The 22,968-nt window shown below is 37.5% G+C and overlaps 1 protein-coding gene across 1 annotated transcript in view; it reads right to left on the minus strand.

The window, feature by feature from the left end:
* EEFSEC (eukaryotic elongation factor, selenocysteine-tRNA specific) overlaps window positions 1-22,968 on the minus strand; it is a 118,191-nt gene that overhangs the window by 54,874 nt on the left and 40,349 nt on the right. The window contains exon 5 of the mRNA XM_031555571.1: window positions 994-1,632. Coding sequence (XP_031411431.1) covers window positions 994-1,632 — 639 coding nt within the window. The remainder of the gene's footprint in view (window positions 1-993; window positions 1,633-22,968) is intronic.

Genomic DNA, 22,968 nt, shown 5'->3' on the forward strand with positions numbered 1-22,968 from the left:
AAGAAATGGTTTTGGAATTTTGACAATGAAGTCTTCTCATTCATTTGAGAAGAATGGCCTCTGAAATCAGCAGTGGAAACACGAAGGAGTAACTGTGCTTGAAAAAGCAAAAACACAGATTCCTCTGAGAGAGAGGGAGGGAAACATACATAGCCTATTTAATTAATATAGCAAAGCATTTAGAAAAACGAACCTCGCTAATACAAAATCATGCTGAGAAGGAACATGATTTATTTTTACTGTTATATTAGTAAAACAAACATAAAAGTACTCAAAGAAGTCTGCACTATAAATTGCAAATGTGATAAGCTATGTTGACAATTGTTTAGTCTCCTATAGCAAAGTAAGGACAGACCTTATTCAATACTCAAAACAGTTTCAATGGAATTTTGAAAAGAAGCAGTGAGATTGCCAAATGTTTTGTTCAAATAATCGGATTTGGATTAGGAAAATAAAAATTAATAGGTTCTTACCCAGAAGTTAATAAAACACCTGGAATACTAACTAATCAAGTAAAAATTTGCTAAAATTTTCATCAGTTATTTTCATCTAGGGGTAAGCAATTAAGTTATTTATATAGGCAGATGTATTTACATGTAGCATATATATTTTCAATGTACTGCTAACTGTGTTAAAAAAAAAAAATCAGTGGAAAAGTGGAGGCTTTGTCAAGTGGGACAAGAACAACAAGCTGACCCACTTAGGAAGGCACACAAACAAGGCAAGTTTGCAGGAAGAACATAATGGCTAGACCATCAAATGGATCAATGAAAAAACAATATCAAATTACTTGGTGCTGTACTGACCTAAATAAATTTGTCAGTCTTGAGAAATCATCTCCAACTCTTTGGAAACAGGAAATACATAATACACTAGGTATATAAACGTAAGAAAATGGTACAATCTCGACTATAATAATGAAAATTCCCCAGCACATCAATATATGAACAAAGATTCCCCTCTCCAATGAACAGCATTGAAAGGACAGCTTACCCTCTCTACTTGTCCTTCTTTGTGCTTTTGTTTGTACACTTTCAGCTTTGGAAGGAAAGTCTCTGCGTAGTTCTTGTCTTCCGTGCCTTGGAGCAGCACCCCATGGAACGCCAGCCTGCAGGTATTTGCATGAATATCCGTATCCAGCTTGGAGCCGATCACAAGGCACAGCTCAGGGCAAGTGACAGGTTTTTCAAACTCTAGCAAAGCCCACTGTTGTTTTGGCAGCTGGACTTCTGATTGGCCATTTTCTTTATTCTCCTCTGAAGGCTTTGAGTCATTGGACAAATACTCCTCTTGATAAAGATAGTCTTTATCAAAGTCAAAAGCATTTTCTTGAATTTCTTCATTGAAGTCAGCAGGAGCCGGACTGAAAAACATCACTCTTCCCATGACTGTTTCATGACCAACTGTGATATGAAACTTAGCCTTTGTCTGAAGCGCTCCTCGAAAATACTGGATTTTCTTCAGGGAAATTATTGCAGCATGGATGGTGTGAAGTGATTCTGGGGTACAGATCAGGCCTCGTTCCAGTAGTTTGGGATCAAACTGGGTCACACAGATACCTACTCTGTCACCCTGCATGGCGTATGTCACAGGAGTATGGAACATCTGCATAGACTTGACTTTCTTTGTCACCTGTCAATGAAAGAAAGAAAATGAAATAGAATTGCACACGAGCACATCACAAGCATAAAGCCACATGTCACACCATTCTCACTTCTAAGGAGATTGCCCTTCTGGAAGAATCCAAAATTCAAAACTTAGGAAGTGAACAGACTGAGAATATGCCTCTATCGATCATTTAAAAATACTCAGAATTTGAGCCTCTTAATGTATTTTATGAGTGTTTCTGCCCATCAAACTCTAGAATTATCATGACTGCAATTATTTGTTCCATCTCTGCTGCCACACCTACACACTATCTACTCTCACCACAGGCTTACTTAACGTATTCTCCCCTTAAGCATCTATACCAGCAAAAACACAGCAGTACTGTATCTAGCACATATCTGCCTCACTGCTTTCTCATTCCTTCCACAAAATCCTTTTCAGTCACTTTTTTTTGACTTGGTTAAAAACCATCAAGTGCTCAGAAAAAAGTGGTTTTCCTCAGTGTTTGTACAACACTGAGCACCATTACATGTTGTAAAGTATCACATCAAAATAATCAGTAATACAAGCATCTAAGACTGCATAGCCCATTCAATTCTAGACATTACAAAAAAGAAAAAAGGAAGAGAGTTTTCCTGCAAATATCTGTGTGTTTATAAATTAGGTTTGCATCACCTACCACTAAAATCTGGGGTTCCATCTGTGATGATTCTTTATATGAAAAGTACAGTATTGTCCACTGATTGAAATGATTAAAATATCTGTCTATACTAAAATCTAATAAGCTTGCTATTCTATTCCTTATTTAAAGGAGTTCTTCAGCATAAAAATGGAATCAGCTTTTAAAGGTCAGTCTTGGCTCTAATCAATCAGACTGGGGCAATTTAGTTTAACAAGGCTTCATTTTGGCTTCTCTTTCACTTCTGTAAACCATTCTTCGAGAATTTCTCTGGTCTGTGTGAAACCAAATGTTTTTCTTCTGATAATTCGCCTATGTTCCCACCTGTTGCATTCCTACTAATGGATGCTGGACAGGTAACCACTCTGCCTGAAGTTCCTACATTAGATAGCAAGCTTTCAATACTGAAATGGTATTTTTGGCAACAAAAAAAAATACTTTTCTCCTAAATAAACATCAAGTACTTGGATAACAGCCTTCAGCACAGAAAAGTTACACACATCATTTGTGAAGGGCTGAAACCTCAAAATTCAGATCCAAGAACTGAATTCTCCATGGGAATGCTCTGTTCCAGAGATCATTTCTGTAGTGTTTTTTGTGAATATACAATAGATTTTATTGTGAATATGCACAGAACAGAATTGGTAGCAGATCTCCACTTTCAGTATCATTTTCTTTTCTGCTCTCTTCCCTTTTGACAGATATGGAATTGGTACTAAGAAAAGCTTTACTCCAAATGCTACTGTGCAATTCTCAGCGTTCAAGCCATTATTATGTCTTACTCAGCTGTAACTATTCCCAAATCAGTCCTCAACCACTGCGTGCCCCTTAGCAATCCATCTTTTAATCCTTGCACATTGCTTTATTTTCTATTCCTGAAAGTCAGAGTCCAAAATAGACGAGCAGCAATGCAGAGAACTCCAAATTAACGATTTAAGGATAAAACTCAGCAGATCTGGGCTTCATTCTCAGTATGCCGCACAACTTTAAGGACCTCATTTAGGTTAGACTACTCAGAACAGCCTAGAAAAGTTATTAACCATAGAATTATTTACTGTCTGGATAATACTGAAAATCTCCACTTCTTCACATCTTTGCCTTGGATGCAGTGTCTCAGTAGAAATGGTTTTTCACCTTTTCCTTTTTCTGCAAAGTCTGCCAACGCAATATAAAGGGCACAAATATTTGGCTTCCCAACATCACCGAAATAAGCAACATTAAGAGAAGACTGTAGAACAGAAGGAAGAAAAAGAGTAATCGGGGAACTAATTGCAGGAACTTAGATCAAAGTAGAGTAGATGAAAAGTTTATTGGCTGAACTATAATATTTTTTAGCTGGAATATAAAAGCTCTCAAAAGTAGCTAGGAAAAAGTGGTCAAAAACAACGTACAGAAAGTTTTGTTTCTTTTTTAAAAATAATCTAGCAGATATACAGCTTCTGGAAACACTGGTAATACCAGAAATAATTATTAAGGATTTATTTAGAAAAAAAGGATATTGTAAATATATGGTTCAAAAAAAAATAAGCAAATCCAACAGTACTGAAACTTCCATATGAAAAAACACCAGACCAAACAATATGGAAAGACCGTGTTGTATGTGATAACACTGATGATTAAACTTTCCATCTTCAACAACCATGGACGGAGTGAATAAACAATAAACCAACACAGACTACAGAACCTTCTATCCCTCCAAAAGGAACTGAAATACCAGAGATCTACAGTGTCTTCTAGCTTGAATGTGAACAGAAAGATTCTTCTTCTTTGTGAACATTCTGGTTTATACTACTACTTTTTAGAAACATTTCAACACTTCGGTGAGTAGCTAAAATGTTACTGAAAACATTTGTTGGTCTCTGAAATAACCTTTATATATCCATAATCATGTTATTAGAAATTAATGAAAGATATTAACAACACCTGTGTTTAAAAACAACCCACAGATGTACATATATACTCAGGAGAAATCTTAGCTTTAAATTCAAAGAACAGGCATCTATGGAACATTCCTCAAACATGTTATGCCTACACACTTCCTTACATTAATGCAAATGATTAGGATACATGCGTTTTGATGTGCAACTCAAAAATAACAACCACAATTAATAAGTAACCTTAGAATATTCATTTCATGTGATTAAGCCTTTACAGAAAGTTTTAATTCTCAGCTATGGCTTAGAAAGGTGGCTCGTATCAGAACCAGTCTCCTTCTTCCACGTCTCTGCTGAACCACATTAAAAGGGGAATAAATGTCTTGTCTTTCCCATGACAAACACCTGCTGCCATTCCTACACACAGTGGACTACAATACAGGAGCATTTTCCAGAGCTCTCTAAAGCTTCAGCAGTGTGGTTCCCCTGAACACATTTGCTGATGGTTCACTTAGCACAAACTCCAACACAAAACCAAGAAAAGTTTTGGATCCTGACTAATTCTTTCAGAAAATGGCACCTGAAATAAAAATCACTGAGAATTTTTAGAAGAATGTAATGCAAAGCTTTTCCTCCAACCCCAAACTGATGATCTGTGCTCACCCAACACAGTAAGCATGCTCCCAACCCTTGCTAGACTCACCCAGAACTTAAACACATCATTTCTTTATACCTGGGTCCAGTTTGCAGGCAAGTCTGGCCATCCTCTGACACACCAGGAGACAAGTACTGCATTATTCAACCTAGAGAAAATCAGCTGTTTGTATTGACTATGCCTACTCTCTTGCAATCTGAGTAATCAGCCCATCAATATTTGTTTTTAAAAGCATTCGGTTTTTCCTTTATATTCAGCATCTAACATTCCTATACATGTTAGAGGATGGAAGAAAAGAATGGTAAGAACCATTCTTCTTCCTTTATTTCTTACTCACTCTCAATACTAGAATCAACTGGGGAAAGGGTCATATAGCACAGTATAAGTTTCAAGAGTATAATGCATAAAGGAATTAAAATCCGAGCAAAACAAGGTGATTTCAGGGAGAGGTTAGCACACACAAGACCTGATTTGGAATTGCATCTCCTCCAAAAGGTCAGACTCAGAAGCAGCAGCAAAGTGAATTGCTGAGTTGATCTGCAACCACTGGATCAAATCACAGCAGCTCTACATCAGCAACTTCGTGTTTTCTAAGCACATAATGAACAATATCGAGCATAACTCCACAGTGATAGACCTTAGTGGATACAAACAATGTAGGTAAACATGGAATCGTTTACATCTCATCACTTAGATCAAAAGCCACATGTAGAAATCTTATATTTGGTGAATTTAGTTTACCTTTCATTTTTGTTGTTAAATTTGTATAATCACTTTAACATTCTTAAAGCATCACATAAAGGACTATAAAAAGGATGAGGGAGAAGAAGCTCATGTGTTCAAATGCAGTTAAAAAAAAAAAAGCAAAACAGAAAGACTACCCAAAGTTCAGCCCTTGCGATAAACAAACACATTCAATGTAAAAGAATCTGTTACTTGAAGACCAAAGCAAAAGCCCACTAAGATTTTCAGAGCAGTTCAGTAGGCTAATAGAAAACAAGATACAGGAAAAAGTCCGCTAATGACTTTTCTGCAATATATCAGAGCTTCTTTTCCTTTATTTATCCATCTTGCATTAAGTTATCAGCCACATGCCATTGCTCCTAGCTTCTTCAGATAAGAACCTAGTCATCCTGCTGCCTCCCAGTGCTGCAAGTGCATCTTTCTGATACTAAAGATACAGCAATCCATATTTCCCTGAAATACTGATGAAAAAGTGCAAAGTTGCAACAATTAGCATCCATATTCTAGTAGAGAAAAGACAGGATTAAAAAGCAGTGTTTATAAAAGGAGTATGATGTCCATATCACAAAAAGGGACCCCAGCTCAAGAGCAGAGATCTCCAGCTCATTGCTTTATAATTGAAGGATGACCATCCACAAGCAGAGTCCTACAGATGGGTGTGCAGTGTTTTAGGTAAGGCAAACCACTCCTGCTTGAGAAGCACCAAAAGGATCCCTGGGCTGAGTACAGGACAGCAGCAACAAGCATTCAAAAATAAAAAAATAAAAAATAAAAATCACAATTCAAGGCCCTCACACTACTCCATGCACATCCTCCTCCTAAATCAATGTTTTAAAAAACAATGATATACTTTCTTAATGTTCTGAGTCTTTGAGGTTCATGTCACAAACGAATAAGCATCAAGAGTCCCACAGATCTTCAGCCAGGACTTCAGAAAAGCTGAAAGGTAAGAAAGGTATTGAGAGTTGTCAGTAGCACATTGCTGAACAACAATAACAGACACTGCTCCATGATCAGGCTGTGGAAAGCCATCTATTCCAAGTCAACATCCCCATGGCAGCTAGGACCAACTGCAAACAGCAGCAGCCTTGATAAGAAATAATTCCAAGACATGCAGATGTCACCCAGATGCTGTGACTCAGTAACATCTTTCTGAAAGGTCTGGAATATTTCTAGAACCTACTTTTTGTCTGTAGCCTCACTTTGGCTCCAAGAAAGAAACATCTTTTTCTTCCACATGCTATATATTTCACATGCAATGGTTCTTTTGCCTAAATTCTTAACTGAAGTTTTAAGTGCACCACTAAACGATCGCTGTGGTACTTATGTAATGCCACACACATGCTATCAGATTTTATTTAATATACTCCTCCTCCTGTTAAAATAACTCCACAGCCTGAGTAGCCTGCACTGCAGTATAGGAATAAAGCAGTATAAAAGGGGATGGGAAAACCTCCTCAGCTTAATTCCTTTCACAGCATCTAAAATATGTCCATACACTCAGTAAATAAAGATGCGGGTCAATGATCATACTCTCACGCTGCTCTGCTTTAATGTTATATTTTTAAATTAAATTACATGCATGTTATATTAATTCAGACAATCACAAATCAAAAATTAGCAAGTGTCAAGATTAAAATTTGGCACACGATGTTAAGCGACCTTTTGTGCGTAGGCATTCTCCTGTAGCTTTTGAGCATATGATCTCAAACTTTTTCAGAGCTTGATCTATCCAGTGCACAGGCTGAATGAAGCTCACTGAGTAAGAAACTGTCCTCCATTTCTTTTCTTCTGACTGGACGGCCCTGAATTTATTATTTGCTGTAAACTATCAAACCCATACTGTGCTGTATGCATTCCATCTTCCTGCAATATTTGTTTAATAAAGTTCAGTCAGCATCTCACCCTTGTGATATAACATGGCATTGCCTCTCACCTGCAAATAGAAAATTTCACCGCATCATTTCTCATGGTCTTAATTCTCAAGAAAAAAACACAGTGTGCAGTTTTTGAAAGCAGAAGGCTGATTTTTCAAAGTATTTAGCATTTCATAGCATTTTCAGGCAAAATAGCATTGTAACAGCCATATGGGACTGGACTTTAGGCAGGGAAGCGATCCCCATGCTCCACGGATGTGACAAAGGAACAAGCGGTCAGATGTCTAATGTACATCCTCTCACCTAAAGAAGACCAAGACCTCTCAAAGGTTGTAACAAAAAAAAAAAAGAAAAGGAATATTAAGATGCCAAGTAACCTTAACTGTAAGCAGCACTGCGTGTGCAGGCAGTCACTCAGATAGCAAGGTATGCATTTTAAGAGTATATACAGTGCTATTGAATTTAGCCATTAAGTATCTACACAAAGAACATCAGACTCATAGTAAAACTGTAGCATGGAATAAGCTTAAAATTTACATACCAATTAAAATTTCTGCAACTTATCAAAATATATTTCAATAAATATTTTTCAAAGACAAAAAATCCAAGAAGAACTCAAGAACAGTACAAAATGATAGGTTAAAAGAAAGGCCGTCTGGAATTTTCTTCCAACAAAATGAAGTGAATTCTTTTTTCTCCTCCAAATAGATTTTGGTTTAGAACAATAATAATACTTTTATCTGAAGACTTCAAAGTCACATGCAAAAGAATATATCACAGTAAACACAGGGTTGAAGGTTTTATAGAAGAGCTTCTACTGGGATTTTTTTCCCTTCTTCTTTAAAAGAAATTTGTTTACTGCCAGACTTTGAAAAGCATAAAAGGGGGAAACTATAGGCTAAAGAAGTAAAACTTTTACGTGTAAGGAACATTTGGAGCTTTGTGAGAAGGCTGGTTTTGGTAGAATGTGTGACATATAGCCCAATGTGAGTAATATTATATCTCAAATAAAAATCAGCCCATGAATATACATAATCCAAAAGGTAATTCTCCCAATCTCTGAAATGTAATGGAGCCACTCTAGATCACTGAGGCATGAATATTTACCGTATTCAGGCTTTACTGCTCTCGATCTGGGTTCAATTTTGCAAATTAAAACGAAGGCTCTGTGGATAGAGAGATTAAAGAAGAGCATCCCAAAGCCTGCCTGTTTCCTTGGTGTGGTAGCAGTGATCTGGTTACCCTTCTGTTAGGTTATTTCTTTTTACTTAATGGAGTAGGTCAAAAGCAATTGCGAGTGGAAAGAGGAGGTCATTATTAGGTCACAACCTTGGAGTTAAAGGCTCACTAAAGAAAACAAACACAAAGTGAACATAAAGCTGAATTTAAAAATAAAACCTGTAATGAAAAATAATATTTTCAGGTCTTTTCACTTCTGTTTTGACAGGTTAAGTGAAAAAAAGTAGAACAAGGTCATTTTTTGTGAACAAAATTCTCCTGTCCCTCCTCTAAAATAAGTTTGCTTATAGAAGAGTGATTTACACAAAATGAAACAAAAGTAATGAATAATTACTAACGGATCTGGTAGGCTCCATTAATTGTGGCAAACGCTAGTACAAGTCATGGAGTTAGTGTATTTTCCTCTGAACTACTTGGAATGGAAACAACAGCACTCTAGTGCAATGCACCAACAGACGAGCAACAAGTACGCACATCTAACAAATCAAATGACATGGTTCCACTCCCAGTGAATTCCTTGTACTAATTACAATCAAAACAAAGGCTACCTCTGCTATGTGAAGAAGAAAAGAAATTAATTACTATTTGCAAAAGTGGTTTTTGCAAAAAAATCCTTTTTAGTTTGCGAAATTAAAAACAATTGGTGTACAAAATCTTTATGCTTTTCCTTGAGAAAGGAATTTTAGGCGGTAAATTTTAAAGAGCTGGACTGCAAATCAGTTTCTAATCCAAGACAGTAACAGTGATTAAGATTAGATGAGTAAACTTATATTGCATATTGTATACTTTCAAAATCTGAGCATTTGAATCTCCAGTAAAGAACAAATGCTTTATCCCTGCCACCTCGGCAAACAATTCTAAGCTATTCAAGGAAGAAAGCAGTGCAAAGTTTGGCACAGCAAAATCAAATCCTAATGCATAGATGCATGGCAAAAACAAAAGTCAGGTTTCCAGTAGTGATCCTGATGAACCCATCCATATGTAGCTGTGGTAAGAAAGGGGACAGAAAGACAGAAATGTAAGGGAAAGATGGCATGGAGGAGATGAAGTGACCATTTTATCTTATGACATTGGAAATTAAGCCAAAACACAGTGGTGCTTTGCTAGCAAAACCAGCATCAAAGCATGTGGAGGTGCCACGCGCTTACAAAATAACAATTCACAGTTTTTTTGCACCTCTGAGCTACATCCTGGTACCAAAGGGTTACTGTACTTTGAAATCTCTACCAACGGCCTTACTAAACATTTAATATTTTTCTTTCTGCTTTCTTAAAGGCCCCAGATGTGTTCTTGCAGATCAAAAGAGACCAACTTATAAAGTTAAACGAAATGAAGGGCTTTTGTTCCTAGGCATCGTTGCTGAACTAATTATTCCTAGATGTTGTTTAATGAAATAGTGGTGCTATATATTAAAACATTTAACAGGATGAGTTGCATGAGTTATAGGAAAGGTCTGATCTGGGATTATAAATTTAAGTTTTTCTTCAAAGGAGATGAAACAAACTATTCACAACTCCCCAGTACTTTCTGTCACAGGAAGACTGAAATAAAGGAACCCAAAAATGTATGAAAGCTGAAATATCATTCTACATATTTACCCTTCCTTGAATGATAGAGAGCAAAAGATGGGGGAGTTGAAAGAACCCCCGAGATTCTTTGAGGTGGGGAAATGAAGATCTAAGTTATCCTGTTTATTCCCTGAATGCTACAAAGCACAAGTTAAAGTAAATATTGGTAAAGTCTTGGAAGAAACTTCATTTCAGAAGTACCCACGCAAAACAAGAAAGGACCCCCATCATAAACTCCTGTGTTCAAAACAAACTGCTACAGAGCAATTCAGCATTCTTATAAACAGGAAAAAAAGGCAAAGAGAGAGAGAGTGAAGGCAAAGGACTATCCTAACAACCAATTATTAAAATTTTATATTATACTGTACATTTATTATTAGAACTGGATTTTATTTTTTTTTTAATAGCACCCAACCATGCCATATCTTTGACAAAATGTTTATTTAATCCTCCATTTACCCCTGAGAGAAGCAAGAGAGACTAGAGATCCCTGAGGACTTCTCAGGCTAAGAAGGCAGCTTTGCAGAACCATGGCTCTTACACATTCAGACAATAAACACTTCGCTTCCCTACGGATAGTCTCTCCTGTGTTTGTATTTTACAGCCTGACACCGGCCAGCCCAACACTTGACACCTAATTAACAGGCCTAGGAGCTGGAGGTCCCTATATTGATCACACTAAATGGGATTAGTGTGAAATAAAAAGTTCAAAGGGTCTTGACCAAACTTCACCACAGCCCAGCTGTGACAGCTGCTACGAATTTGTGCATCCAGAGCCCCACGTTTTTATTAAGGGGTCCAGCCCACGAGAGCAGGCCGCAGCCTACGAGATCACGAAGGTTCACCGAACAATGTCAGGCTCTGTACTGAGGACTAAAATCCCCCTGCTTGTTTGCATAGATCTTTTTGATTAACTCCTGAAAAGGGTCCCTCACCTCTGATACAACAAGCTTTTACAACAGACGTGAAGTTGTGACTTCTTTGCCTCTCAAGGATTTGTTAGCTTGCTACAGGAAAGCCGTCCAACTTCAGAAAATCTAGGTTTGAATATAAAAGAAGTAATTCTGGTACATGCTGCAAAGCACACTTAGGATATTCTGACAGTGACAGTCAGGAGGCTGTCAAATGGATTCAAATGACAGAACTCCAAACTATTATCTTTTAAACACGCTTCTTACTCACCTAGGCCTTTCAGTTGTGATCAGGTGAATAAATATTTCTGTATTTTTACACCTCACACCTCAGCATGGTGTAACAAGCAGATGTGCAGTGCCACCAAGGCATGGTCAGCGTACAGCAAGATTCTCTGGGATAGTGTCCTGTTTGCTATTTGGGGTAAATAAACCAAATGGTTTTCTTTTTGTTGCTTATTTTATTCATAGATTCACTGTGTCAAGATTTTATTATTATTACATATGTATTTTTTCATCCTCAAGGAATAACTACTCATCGAACTTACGTATCAAGGAAATAGACAACACAAGAGCCAGCACACAAGGACTTCTGACAGCAGATCACTGCCAAAGACAGAAGCTTGGTTAAATTAAGGGAGGAACTAAAGCCTATGAGAGAGGGGACTTAACACCAGCATGTAATGGTATTTACACTTACAGAGGAAATAAACCTTTTAGCATTTTATACAGTCCTAGGGCACACCAAAACCAGCTTTTCTTGCTTTTTCTCTTCTCTATGCATGCATCTCTTCTACTACATTTCTTTCCTGGAGCCACTTTTCACTTCCATCTTTGGGTTTTGCATTTGCTCTACATCCTGCTGAGAAAGCCTTCAGTGACATGGCCAATGGTATTTTGATGTACTGCAACCAGGCCTCAGAGTTAACTCTGCAAGAATTGAGGAAGGCTTCCCATGTCCCTGTCCGCAGAGCTGGGGCTGTAACACTGCAAAAAGCTGGAATCTTTTCTTTTTAAATTAAAGCTGAAGTTACATGTAATCCAAGAGGCGCAGAACAGAAGAAATTCTTTAAGATGACGAAGCAGTCCAAAGGAAGCTTACCAACCTTAACAACCAGTTTTTGTTTTTCCCCTTCCGTATTCACTATATTCTTTAAGATTTTTTTTTTTTTGAAACAGTATCTTTTAAAAGTTCCAGATTTTAGTAGTATTCCTCTACAATCAGATCTCCTCCACAGCTTTTTCCACAGTAATTATGAGCTTCCAAAGCTTCCATCAACCAAAATTCTGGGACTAAGTTGCTTCCTAAATAGTGCAAAACCTCATAACCACTTTCTCTCTTGATGCATTATGTGTTATACCTTCCCAGTTTTAAACAATTGAGAAATACTTAAGAACAAGTCTCCCACAAGTACTATGGAGATAATACCTCTGGAAAAAAGTACAAATTACAAGTATGCCATTAGGTCTGCTTTCTGCTAAAAGTATAGGCAAGACAACTGGTATCAGAAAAGTATTTTCAAAGACGACAAAAGCAAGAACTCTCAACTGAAAACACACCTTGCTGTAACACCACGAAGTCTCTGCTGCCTTTCAGTGTCCCTGCTAAGCAGACCCCACTTCACCAGCCACTACATCTACCAACTGGTCTTCATTAGCCAAAGCATTCTCTCAAAAATCAAAACAGCATTTGCTCTTATCTTTGACAGCAACATGACACAGAGGATATCAGCCTTTATCTCAGCACAAATCACTGCTAACGTTGGACTGTATATCCAGAAGGCTCGCTTTAATACAGCAATACGCACTGTCTTCCTATGTCATGAATTTATGTGGCCTTTATTTCAAAAACACATTGAAATTCTTCCACAGTACATATGGACATAAAAGATACCCATCAGCGCAAGAAGATTTGGTGACTTGCAATTTTAGGACACTGGACTAAGATAAAACATAGAACTATATGGTGCATCTCTGAGTTGAATGACTTCTTTCGCACAACTGATATGGCTTGAATAAGATATGATTTTATTGGAAGAGACTGTTCTCCTTAAGTAAAGGTATCTAATGTATGACTGGAAAGGCCCGCAGTAAGGAATGAATCCAAAACTAGGAACTGATCACAGCACTCAAAAGAAAAACTTCTATGTTAGAAACTCCTACTATAACCAGCGGCAATCAGAGAAAATTGAGCACCAGCTTGCGGGTACAACGGGCTGAAGCTTTATTGCTATGTCTCGACAGGAGGAGTGGGATAAGGATAATTTAAGCATAGATGAGGACAAGAGGGAATAAGAAATTAAGAAAAGCCTTTTACCTTGCTCAGTAATCCAAGTAATCCAAGTTTCCAAAGTTACTGGTTGCTCCGGACTAGAGACCTAGCTTCAAGGATCATCAAAGCAAAGAGGAGGAGAAAGTACGTGCAATATTTAACTATATATATATAATATATATATTCTGTATTCTATGTAGCATGTATACCTTCCCATATTCTTTCAGATGTACAGATTAAGTGTACAAATTTTTTAAATGAAACTTAGTGGTTTGATGAAACTGCCACCACTGATCACTAAAACCTTTTTTCATCTTTTCTAAAAAGTAAAACAATACTGAGCCACTACAGTACAGCTCAGTTTTACTGTTTCTTGTTCTCGCATATATATCCTTTGGGTATCATTTTATAACTATAGCAGATTTTTTTCTGTTCTTTTCCAGCAAAGGGCAGGTACCACTTAGTGCTTCGGGTTTTTATTTTAGTCAAGTGGGATACATGACATACTGTTTGGAAAACAGTTCAACCCCTTACTTCCCCAAATACACTATTCAAAACCCCAAAAGGATGTTAATATTTTTCAAAAGCATTGGGTTAGCCTATTAGAATATCAAGCCTGACATGTTATCTAAGGCAAAAGCTTATTTCAATTGCTTCAGTGGAAAAACATGAAACCTCAGTACCTTACCAACTGCACAATAATGAAAATGATGTTGTAATGAATTCCAACCTAACCCTCAATAGTAGGTTCCAATTACTGTGCTCAGAGGAAAAGTAGAAATATTGACAAAATATAACACAGTTTCACTGATTAACTGGTGAACAATGCTGCAGAAAACCTTACACAGATATAACTCCACAAAGAAAATCAGGTTCCCACTTATCTTTTTAAGCTTTTTTGGTTCCCAGTATACAAAGGAGTGAACTCTCCCGCTGCACAGAAACACGGCTCAGAAAAGAGGATGCTGCTATGAGGTTTAGCAGTGCTGCTGTATGTTTCAGTAGAAGCATTATTAAACATAGTGGGCTTTGTGGTTTAATATATGTCAAGACAAGTAATTTTTCTACAAGCCTTTGGCTCCATCTGCTGACTTTAATATTAAAAAATAATTGATGAGACTGAAGGCATTTATACTTTCAAAACACAAAGTCTTCTACATTTTGGTAAGTGCAGTTCTAAAGGTACAACACAGAACAGCTCAAGTGTTTGGTCCAGGAATTTTATCAATTAAAAAAGAAACAGCGAGGAACCAGCTTTGAAAAGGTACCTGAGCAAGCCCAGGATGCACAAGAGGTAAACGAATGTTTGTTTTGAAGACTGTGGGATTGGATCTAAGCAACAGGTACATATCTGGATATTTGTAACTGAATCACCCAACAATTAAGTCCAAAAAGAGTAAAGAACTTTACCACAACCATGGTGAAAGCTCACTGGAGACATTTGCTCAACACCTGCCTGGGCAGATTTGGACTTCTCCTGTTTTCATCGAGCCATCTGCTTCACAGAAACTAAAGCTTGCTGTATTTACGAATAAAAATATGATAAATTCCTCTGAAGGTTCAAAAGCCCCAGTACTTGCCTGTTCCAGCACTGATGCATTTTTCATTATTGCAGAATTCTGATTGTTATCAGAGTGTTACAAACTCCAGCTAGATAGAATTTACACGCACACACACAGCGTACATGAGAAATAGATTTAATATGCTCTTAAATATAGCAGGGAGAAGTCAGACCTAATTGTAACTGGATAAGGGGAGACGGGGGGGAGTTAAAGCCTTCACAAGCATCAAAAAGAGTCACTTCAACACTACGCATACAAAGTTTCAGTACTTCGTAGACTTTTTATCTTTAAATAAAACCTTCCTGATTAACATGAACACTGAGCTCTGATGGCTGCAAATGGTACCATGTGGTACCAAGGATAACCAGCAGCTACAGAAATCTGCTCCCATTTCAGTCCTAACTGAACAAAAAAAACCCAACACTCCTAACTCGGAAGACCTATGCCCTCTCAGGAGTGCTTCCCTCTTATTATTAGTGATGCAGCCATCTCACACAAAATCCCACTAAACTTGCTAGATGTGGTGAAAGGTTTTATTGTATTATTCATGCCTTCTGAGTCCAGCAACCAAAATCTTAATATTTCATTTACAGGCATATTAAACAACAGATAAAACCCAGTATTGTTGCTAATAGGAGAGGTGGGAGGGGAATTAACACAAAATGAAGCTAACTCCATTAAAGCAGAATCTGAACCAAAACCTAAAGCTAACTCTATCACAAAAGGTGAAGGAAACTCATGTTTATAGCTTTTCCTATATACAGGGATGTATATATATACTTTTATATAAATATTTATATAAAATAATATTTTTATATATATACACACACACATGAATATATATTCACACACATATACTATTAAATATTATATTAAATATTTTCTGAAAATATTAGAAATAAACACCTCTCACATAGCATACACGCCACAGGTACGGCAGTTTCCAGCAAGCTTTTTTAATGCTATTAAATTCTTACAGTTTTCCTCACCAGAGCTGAGACTAAAGCTACAGAATCCATTACAAGTGCCCGCGTTTAAAAACTGACAGCAAAACAGATGAATTAAAAATCTGAATAAAGGCTCCCAAGAAGTGTCCACAGCATATGAAACATTAGGAAGACAAAAGAGTCATTTTTACATGGTCATTTTCAAATATAGACATGGGCCCAACAAGTTCCAAAAGATACCTGTGCTAAGGTTAACTTTGGGAAAATTCTCGCATCACACACCTAGAGATTTAGACATATTAATGTTAAAAAACTTAAAAATATAGTCACATTTAAACTTAAAAACAACATTGTTTTGATTTTCAACATGCTGGGAAATAGAAAACAAACAGCATGCATATTGTAGAGCATTGTGCATAATTATAAAAAAATTAAATCACATCACTGTATTCTGCTGAAGCCTAGCCACGTCCTGACTCAAGTAAAAAGCACCAGCTGGTGACACTGCAGCTAGATGAAACCGAATAAAGAAAAGGCAGGTTTAAAACTTCACTGCTGAACTAATCACCTTGCCCAGCAGGGAGAATAACTGAATGCAGAACAGAACGCAGTACAGATTTGTGGAGTTAACTCAGCACGTCAGATAACTCCAACATCACAGACTTTAACTCAGTCCACCACAGACTGCAAATATCTAATGCCTGTTTTTACAACTGTTTATAATGTATACGTCAGCTGAATTTTCTGCTGTGAGTTACACCATAACCAGAAAGTTATGCTTAAATGTTAACGTCTTTTTTTTCCCCTTTTCAATCTGACATAGATGCTTTGCCCATCTCTTCTTGTACCTGAACCTTTAAAACATGAGCAACATTAAAGTAAACACAACCCAATAGATGAAAATTGGAATTTCCCTTATGAAAAAAATTGATCATGTTTTTGCTTTTTTCTTAATCAAATTACAACAGAAAGCTTGTATACAGCAGGGGGAACAACCCCAAAACAAATTAAAAACCCAAACTAAAACAGTTCTATCCTATGGATAGAACCCTTGCCTTCACATTCTCATTTCTATGTTTTAAATAGTGTTGTTACAAAGCTCTTTAGCTTCCTCCCAATAACATCCATCCTTTAAAGAAAAAAAAAAAGAAAACAACACAGGAAGCCACATTGATGGAAACATCATTAATTTTTCTGGGAATCCACAAAGTGAAAAACATTCAGCTTTGACATGTTTTAAAGATAATATATAAGCTGAGACAACTGAAGACAACTGTCTTCCTTCAATATTTTCTTGCTAATCCCATTAGCTCTAAATGCTTTCTACTATTCCAAAACAAATCTGAAGCTTGCAGCAAAGATATTTTTTTCAGAGTGATCTCATAGAAGACCACGATTTATCTGCATACAGTAAAGCACGTTTGGATGTAGAAGCCTAATAACACAAGCAACAAGTTTGGGTGGGCAGTATAAGTGAAAAGCAGAGATGGCATAGAAGTGGTAAGAAGGACTTGAAAGCAATGAGAGCTGCTCTAATTCCTAACGCTTGCTGCAAGGAGGAAGAACAGACATCTTGATTCTTACCATCTTGGACATTTCCATCATTTTCCTACTACTTAGGGAACCACATGCCTGAGAAATATTAATATATCAGAACAAATTACATTAAACTTCAACCTTATGTAGCATCTCAAGGTCACTTTAAGCCTCTTGGGAGGGCTCCAAGCAAGGTAGGACCCCACCACATCACAGAACTTCCGTCACCCACAAGAGATTAAAGACAACCCAAGTTACCTAAGGCAAACACAAATACTTAATAGGCTCCTCTAGAGCCCCAGCAATCAAGGAGCATTTCATAACACTGGAACGAAACATAATTGGTTACATTCAGTAGAAACAACTGTTTCCCCTCAAACAAGGGCATTGAGTCAACAATAGAAAATCTGAAATAGCAACACCAGTACCTTGTGCAAAGCACTGTTCTTTGTCAATCACTACACACCTTCAGCTCTCTTCTAAAACACACACAGGGCAAAACAGTTCAGGTTGGGATTTTGTGTTTTAGTATTGTACAAAGACTTGTGTGCTACTTATATTAAATTAACAAGTGTCACGTCGTGCTGACTGAAGAGCAAACTGCATTTACTGTAGCCTTACTGGGCATTTATTTCAATCTTGTATAAAAATTCATATTTTCAATATTCCTTATAAAATCCTCTTTTCTGTGGTTCCACGTTTGAGTGTGGTATACCTGCATATTCCTCATTCACTAAAGACTTCAAATTATTGTCAAGTAATCTTTACAAGTAGGATCAGTGTCTTCTAGACAAAGCAAACAGCACATGAATAATACCCACCTCTCAAAACTGAACTGAGTTTTAATAGCATATTTTCTTCCTAAGCTATCATTTAACGTGTTGCAGTCCCACATACTAGGACACATAAGACAGAAACAGCTCTTCCAGGAATGATGAGAAGTCTATTGAAATTACTTACATAGTGAATATGATATTAAGAAAAAGTAAATAGAACATACTGATTGAAATGGAAAAAAAAAAAAAGCCAACAAAACCAAACTGTGTGGTCATATGAGTATTGGTGAAAGAGCAAAGAAACTTCAAAAGCTGAAGGTTTACACTGATCTTAAGTGACAAAAAAAAAAAACAAACACCAAAACGTTGGCATAATTTTCAGTACTTCTATCCCTTTTTCACTGAAGAAAAGATATTGATGTCTCCACACGTAACAGGATCCTTATTTCCAATGAGTTAATCCGTTCTAATTGCTGATTTCTACTACCTGAACTAAACTAGCAATAACACCATCTCCAGCATTCCTTGGCAGGATCTGTTACTCACCATGCACATGTATTTAAAAAAATAAAAAATAAAACAAGTTATCTACATAGAAAACAGGTCAACTATTGGAGCTATGGATGAAAGCTTTCACAAAGGCCTTCTAGGTTATGTCCACAATTCATGTATTTAAAGATGTACTAGTTACTGTGACTCCTTAAAAAAAAAATGTTATTTGACCTTCTCATGATTCCTTCAGTGTGAAACATTTATATTTGATTATTTACTCTTTAGAAGAGGAAGAGAAACCAACCAAGTTTTACTGCACACGCTTTCCAGCTAATCTTTATAACCAAGATCCTGAGAGTTTGTAGTTTTCATTCCAGCAAGCTGCAAATGAAAATCTGTATCTAGGCTTTTGTATCGTGTTCATCACAGTACTATCTGGGCAGCACATATAATTATATTATTCCAGCAGATACTGCAAATATTGGCTTTCTCCAGTATTACTTTTTCTTTCAAAGTGCATGGACTATTACAATTTAGTATTATGAGAATGCCAAAGAGATGTCTTACATTTATTTTCAACAATACGTGTTATTGTCACAAGACAACAGATTCATCTGATGAGCTGAACAAATGTTTAAAGAGCAAAGTCAATTCTCATGCAATTTTCACAGCAATAACAGAATATGATTTACTCTTCTGAAGGAGGAGGAAATCTGCAATCTCAGGAAGACAGTACAAGGCAAGAAATCCATAGGACTTCCTATAGTGTAATAACATTTCATGTTACGTCTTTGGCTGGGATAGAGTTAATTTTTTTTCATGGAGACTCACATGATGTTGTACTGTGGATTTCTGATGAAAATAGTGGTGATAACACTGATGGTTCAGTTGCTGCAGAGCAGGCCTTACACAGAGCCAAGGACTTTTCAGCTTCTCACACTGCCACAACAGCAAGGAGCTGGGAGGGGACACAGCAGCAGGACAGCTGTCCCAAACTGGCAACAGGGATGTTTCATATCATGTGGCATCATGCTCAGCAATAAGAACTGGGGGAAAGTAGGAGGACGAGGGGACATTTGGAGTGATGGTGTCTGATTTCCCAAGAAACCACTATGCATAGTGAGCCCTGCTTACCTGAGGTGGCTGAACACCTGCCTGCCAATGGGAAGGAGTGAATTAATCGCTTGATTTGCTTGGACACACAGCTCCATCTCAACCCATGAATCCTCACATCTATACATTTCCAATTCTCTCCCCCATCCCACCTGGAGAGAGTGAGCAAGGCTGGGTGGTGCTGAGCTGCCAGCTGGATTCCATCACACTTCATCAAGAAAACACTCTGATGATAGACATGTTAGATTCCTGGGTACTAACTCCCCAGCCCATATTGTTCTATCTGTAGGTCAAATCTAGCAGAAGTTTACCTTCAAGGGCATTGGTTAAGTCAGATTTTCAATACTCAAATCCACTTTTTTTTGGTCACTGTTCAGATCTGATGACAACTTCACAACACACAGAGCATGATTACTTAACACAGCATTGCTGAGTAGCTCTACTTCTTAACAACCCGATCAAATGAGGAATTGCACCGTATATGGATGACCAAGGAAGAACAAAAAGTGACATTCCTTCCATCAATTCTGGTTACTGAAATTCTGCCAAAGCCTCCAGCACTGGAAATTAAAAATTTAAAACATGACAGTTACTCCATGCTTTTACTAAGTCTTCTCCAACTAAAGTGACATTTGCAGCAGGAACTCCAGGTGAAAGCTATGTTTCCCACGCAGGAGGTTACCTTTCCCACTACTACTCAAGCATTCCAATAGAACTACTGCTCAAACAAAATACGTACATGCATGTGTGGGTCTGTTTTCAATTGAATTGCACAGAGAACAATTCTATTCGATAAATTAAGAGAAATAAAGTTAATGACCCAGCAGAAGCAATGCTTAAGCAAAGACATATGTAAACAGAACAATCATTCCTTGCTTTAAAAAGTTACTAAAAGCTTTAAACAAAAAGGCATTTGGATTTTAGTTTGTGATTGCTAGCATCACGTCCATTAACTTATTTTCAAACTAACCTTGAACTCCAGGGTACACAAACACCAGAACACAACACCTGATCATTGGACTAGCAACTGTTACACAGGAAACATCCTACAAAGTCCCATGATAAAAGCAGGTTTTTATTAGTTACATCCCAGACTGAAGCCATCTTAATGCCTTCCTCCTCCTGTACACAGCTTACAGGACATTGCTTAGAGCTTTGGACAGCTGCAGGGCTTCTTTTTAACAGAAAATAAAAGACTTTAGTCCTAGGATCAACAGCTGGCATATCCTTTAGAGGAAGTACTGGAACTTACTCGTTCATCATCAGAAACTGCTCTTTAAAAAAAAAAAAAAAAAAGCGTTCACTATTTATTCACATCTCATCAGACTCCAACTGAGGACAGGTGAGAAACCTTGGGACGGCGTTTTTGAACTCGTTTCCATCAACCTTGATTGGTATTGGTTTCAGACAGAGCAGTGAGAAAAAGGATGGGGGAAAAAAAAAGGTTTCCTCAAGCAGTGGTGAAAGTGGAAAAGATCAGTGATCCTAAAGAACAAACAGATTGGAAAAGACAACAATGAGATGGAAATTAGTTGGGGAAAAAAAGGAGAATAAGTATGTGAAGGAAGTTAAAGCAGTAAATCTAAATGTCAGGTACCATCTTAAAAGCTGAGACATTCAGTTTTCTTTTTGACTTTGTTCTATGGTCGCAAACCTGCACATTTGTTCCATATTTAGCTGAGCTGAAACTGATTCACTCACTAACACGGTATACAAGAACCTATTCCATTTCTGCAATCGTGGCACTTCTGTATTTGGACGCTGAGCTTTTGCCACAGATCCAGCAACTCAGTACATGGATAACCCCCGGAAAGATGCAAAATACTGACCAGAGATGGCACAGTAGCCAGCTGGGCTCATACCACCCACTAGTGAAACGAGTGCACCGCAGTGCCAAGATCAACCTCAGGAAAGTTCGACCTGGATAGTTTTCCTTGCAGTCCGTGGGTTTCCTCTTATTCAGTTCAGTTACTTTCCTGCCTTGTATTCCTATAACAGCATTTTTAAGCCTTTTTCTGAGCTTTTTAAATTTTTTTGAGACAAATGGCCTACTAAAATTTGAACAGAAGAAACAAAATTTGATTTACCCAAGAAAATGAGTCATGGTACCCAAGGACAAACGTAAGGTTCACCTACTCAGACACAGCCAAGACAATCCTATATTTCATTTTCATTTTGAATCCCACTGAAGGGAATACCAGTTTTATGACAGTAGTAGATCTCTACACTTTCCAACTACTAAGGTAAAATTATCTGTGTGGTGGTAGCACGAGCACCGCACTTTAAATCATGTCATCAGTTAACCACAACCAGTCAACACTGCAGATATTCCGTAACAAGCAATTAGCATCACAGAAATACTGCAGAACTTAGATATCAGAAAACAGCACTGTTTTCATCAAGGCTGCACTTTCTTGTGAATCCCAATCATTTGCAGACGTTGTAGGTGGACAGATGCAACATGAGTTCATTCTTTTTCAGCTCCATTGGAGGAAGAAACACAAATAACTTCCCGGATAATTTTTCCTCGTACATTAGAAGGCAAGCTGCAGCCAAACTGTATTTATCTGGCAGGGAGCACAGGGTACAATCTAGACCCTCCACCAAGAAAAACTGTGCTGAAAATGAGTTTCAGTACTTGAAGAGTTAATTGGCCAACAATGACCAGGCCACTTTCCTGCCTACAGAGATCACATTAGACACACAAGCTCCAAAAATACAGTGCGTGGTTTGGATTAGCGCTGCTCAGGTTGGCTGCTCTCCCTCTGGCTGCCTTCCCTTCTGCTCTGACAAAACTGAAAAAATAAAAATTAAACCCCATGATATGCACCCAATTCCCTCTGTTATGTCTTATCCCTGGTCCTGAATAGAATATGCCTGACACAAAGTCCTGATCTTACTCTCTCATTTTACTATACTCATACTATACTCAATAAAAATCACAAGAGATATGAGCTACTGTACTTCACTATTGAGTAGTTAAAGAATAGATAGATACAAGTCTCTCTTTAGGCATTTTCAAAGCCTGAGGTTCATTACGAATTTTTCTTTCACAATTAAAATGCATTCCTTTCTTTTAGGGTGTTGTCCCTTTCCTTTTGTTTGCTGTTTTTTT

The sequence above is a fragment of the Meleagris gallopavo genome, chromosome 14 (assembly GCF_000146605.3).
Source record: "Meleagris gallopavo isolate NT-WF06-2002-E0010 breed Aviagen turkey brand Nicholas breeding stock chromosome 14, Turkey_5.1, whole genome shotgun sequence".
Classification (NCBI taxonomy): Eukaryota; Metazoa; Chordata; class Aves; order Galliformes; family Phasianidae; genus Meleagris; species Meleagris gallopavo.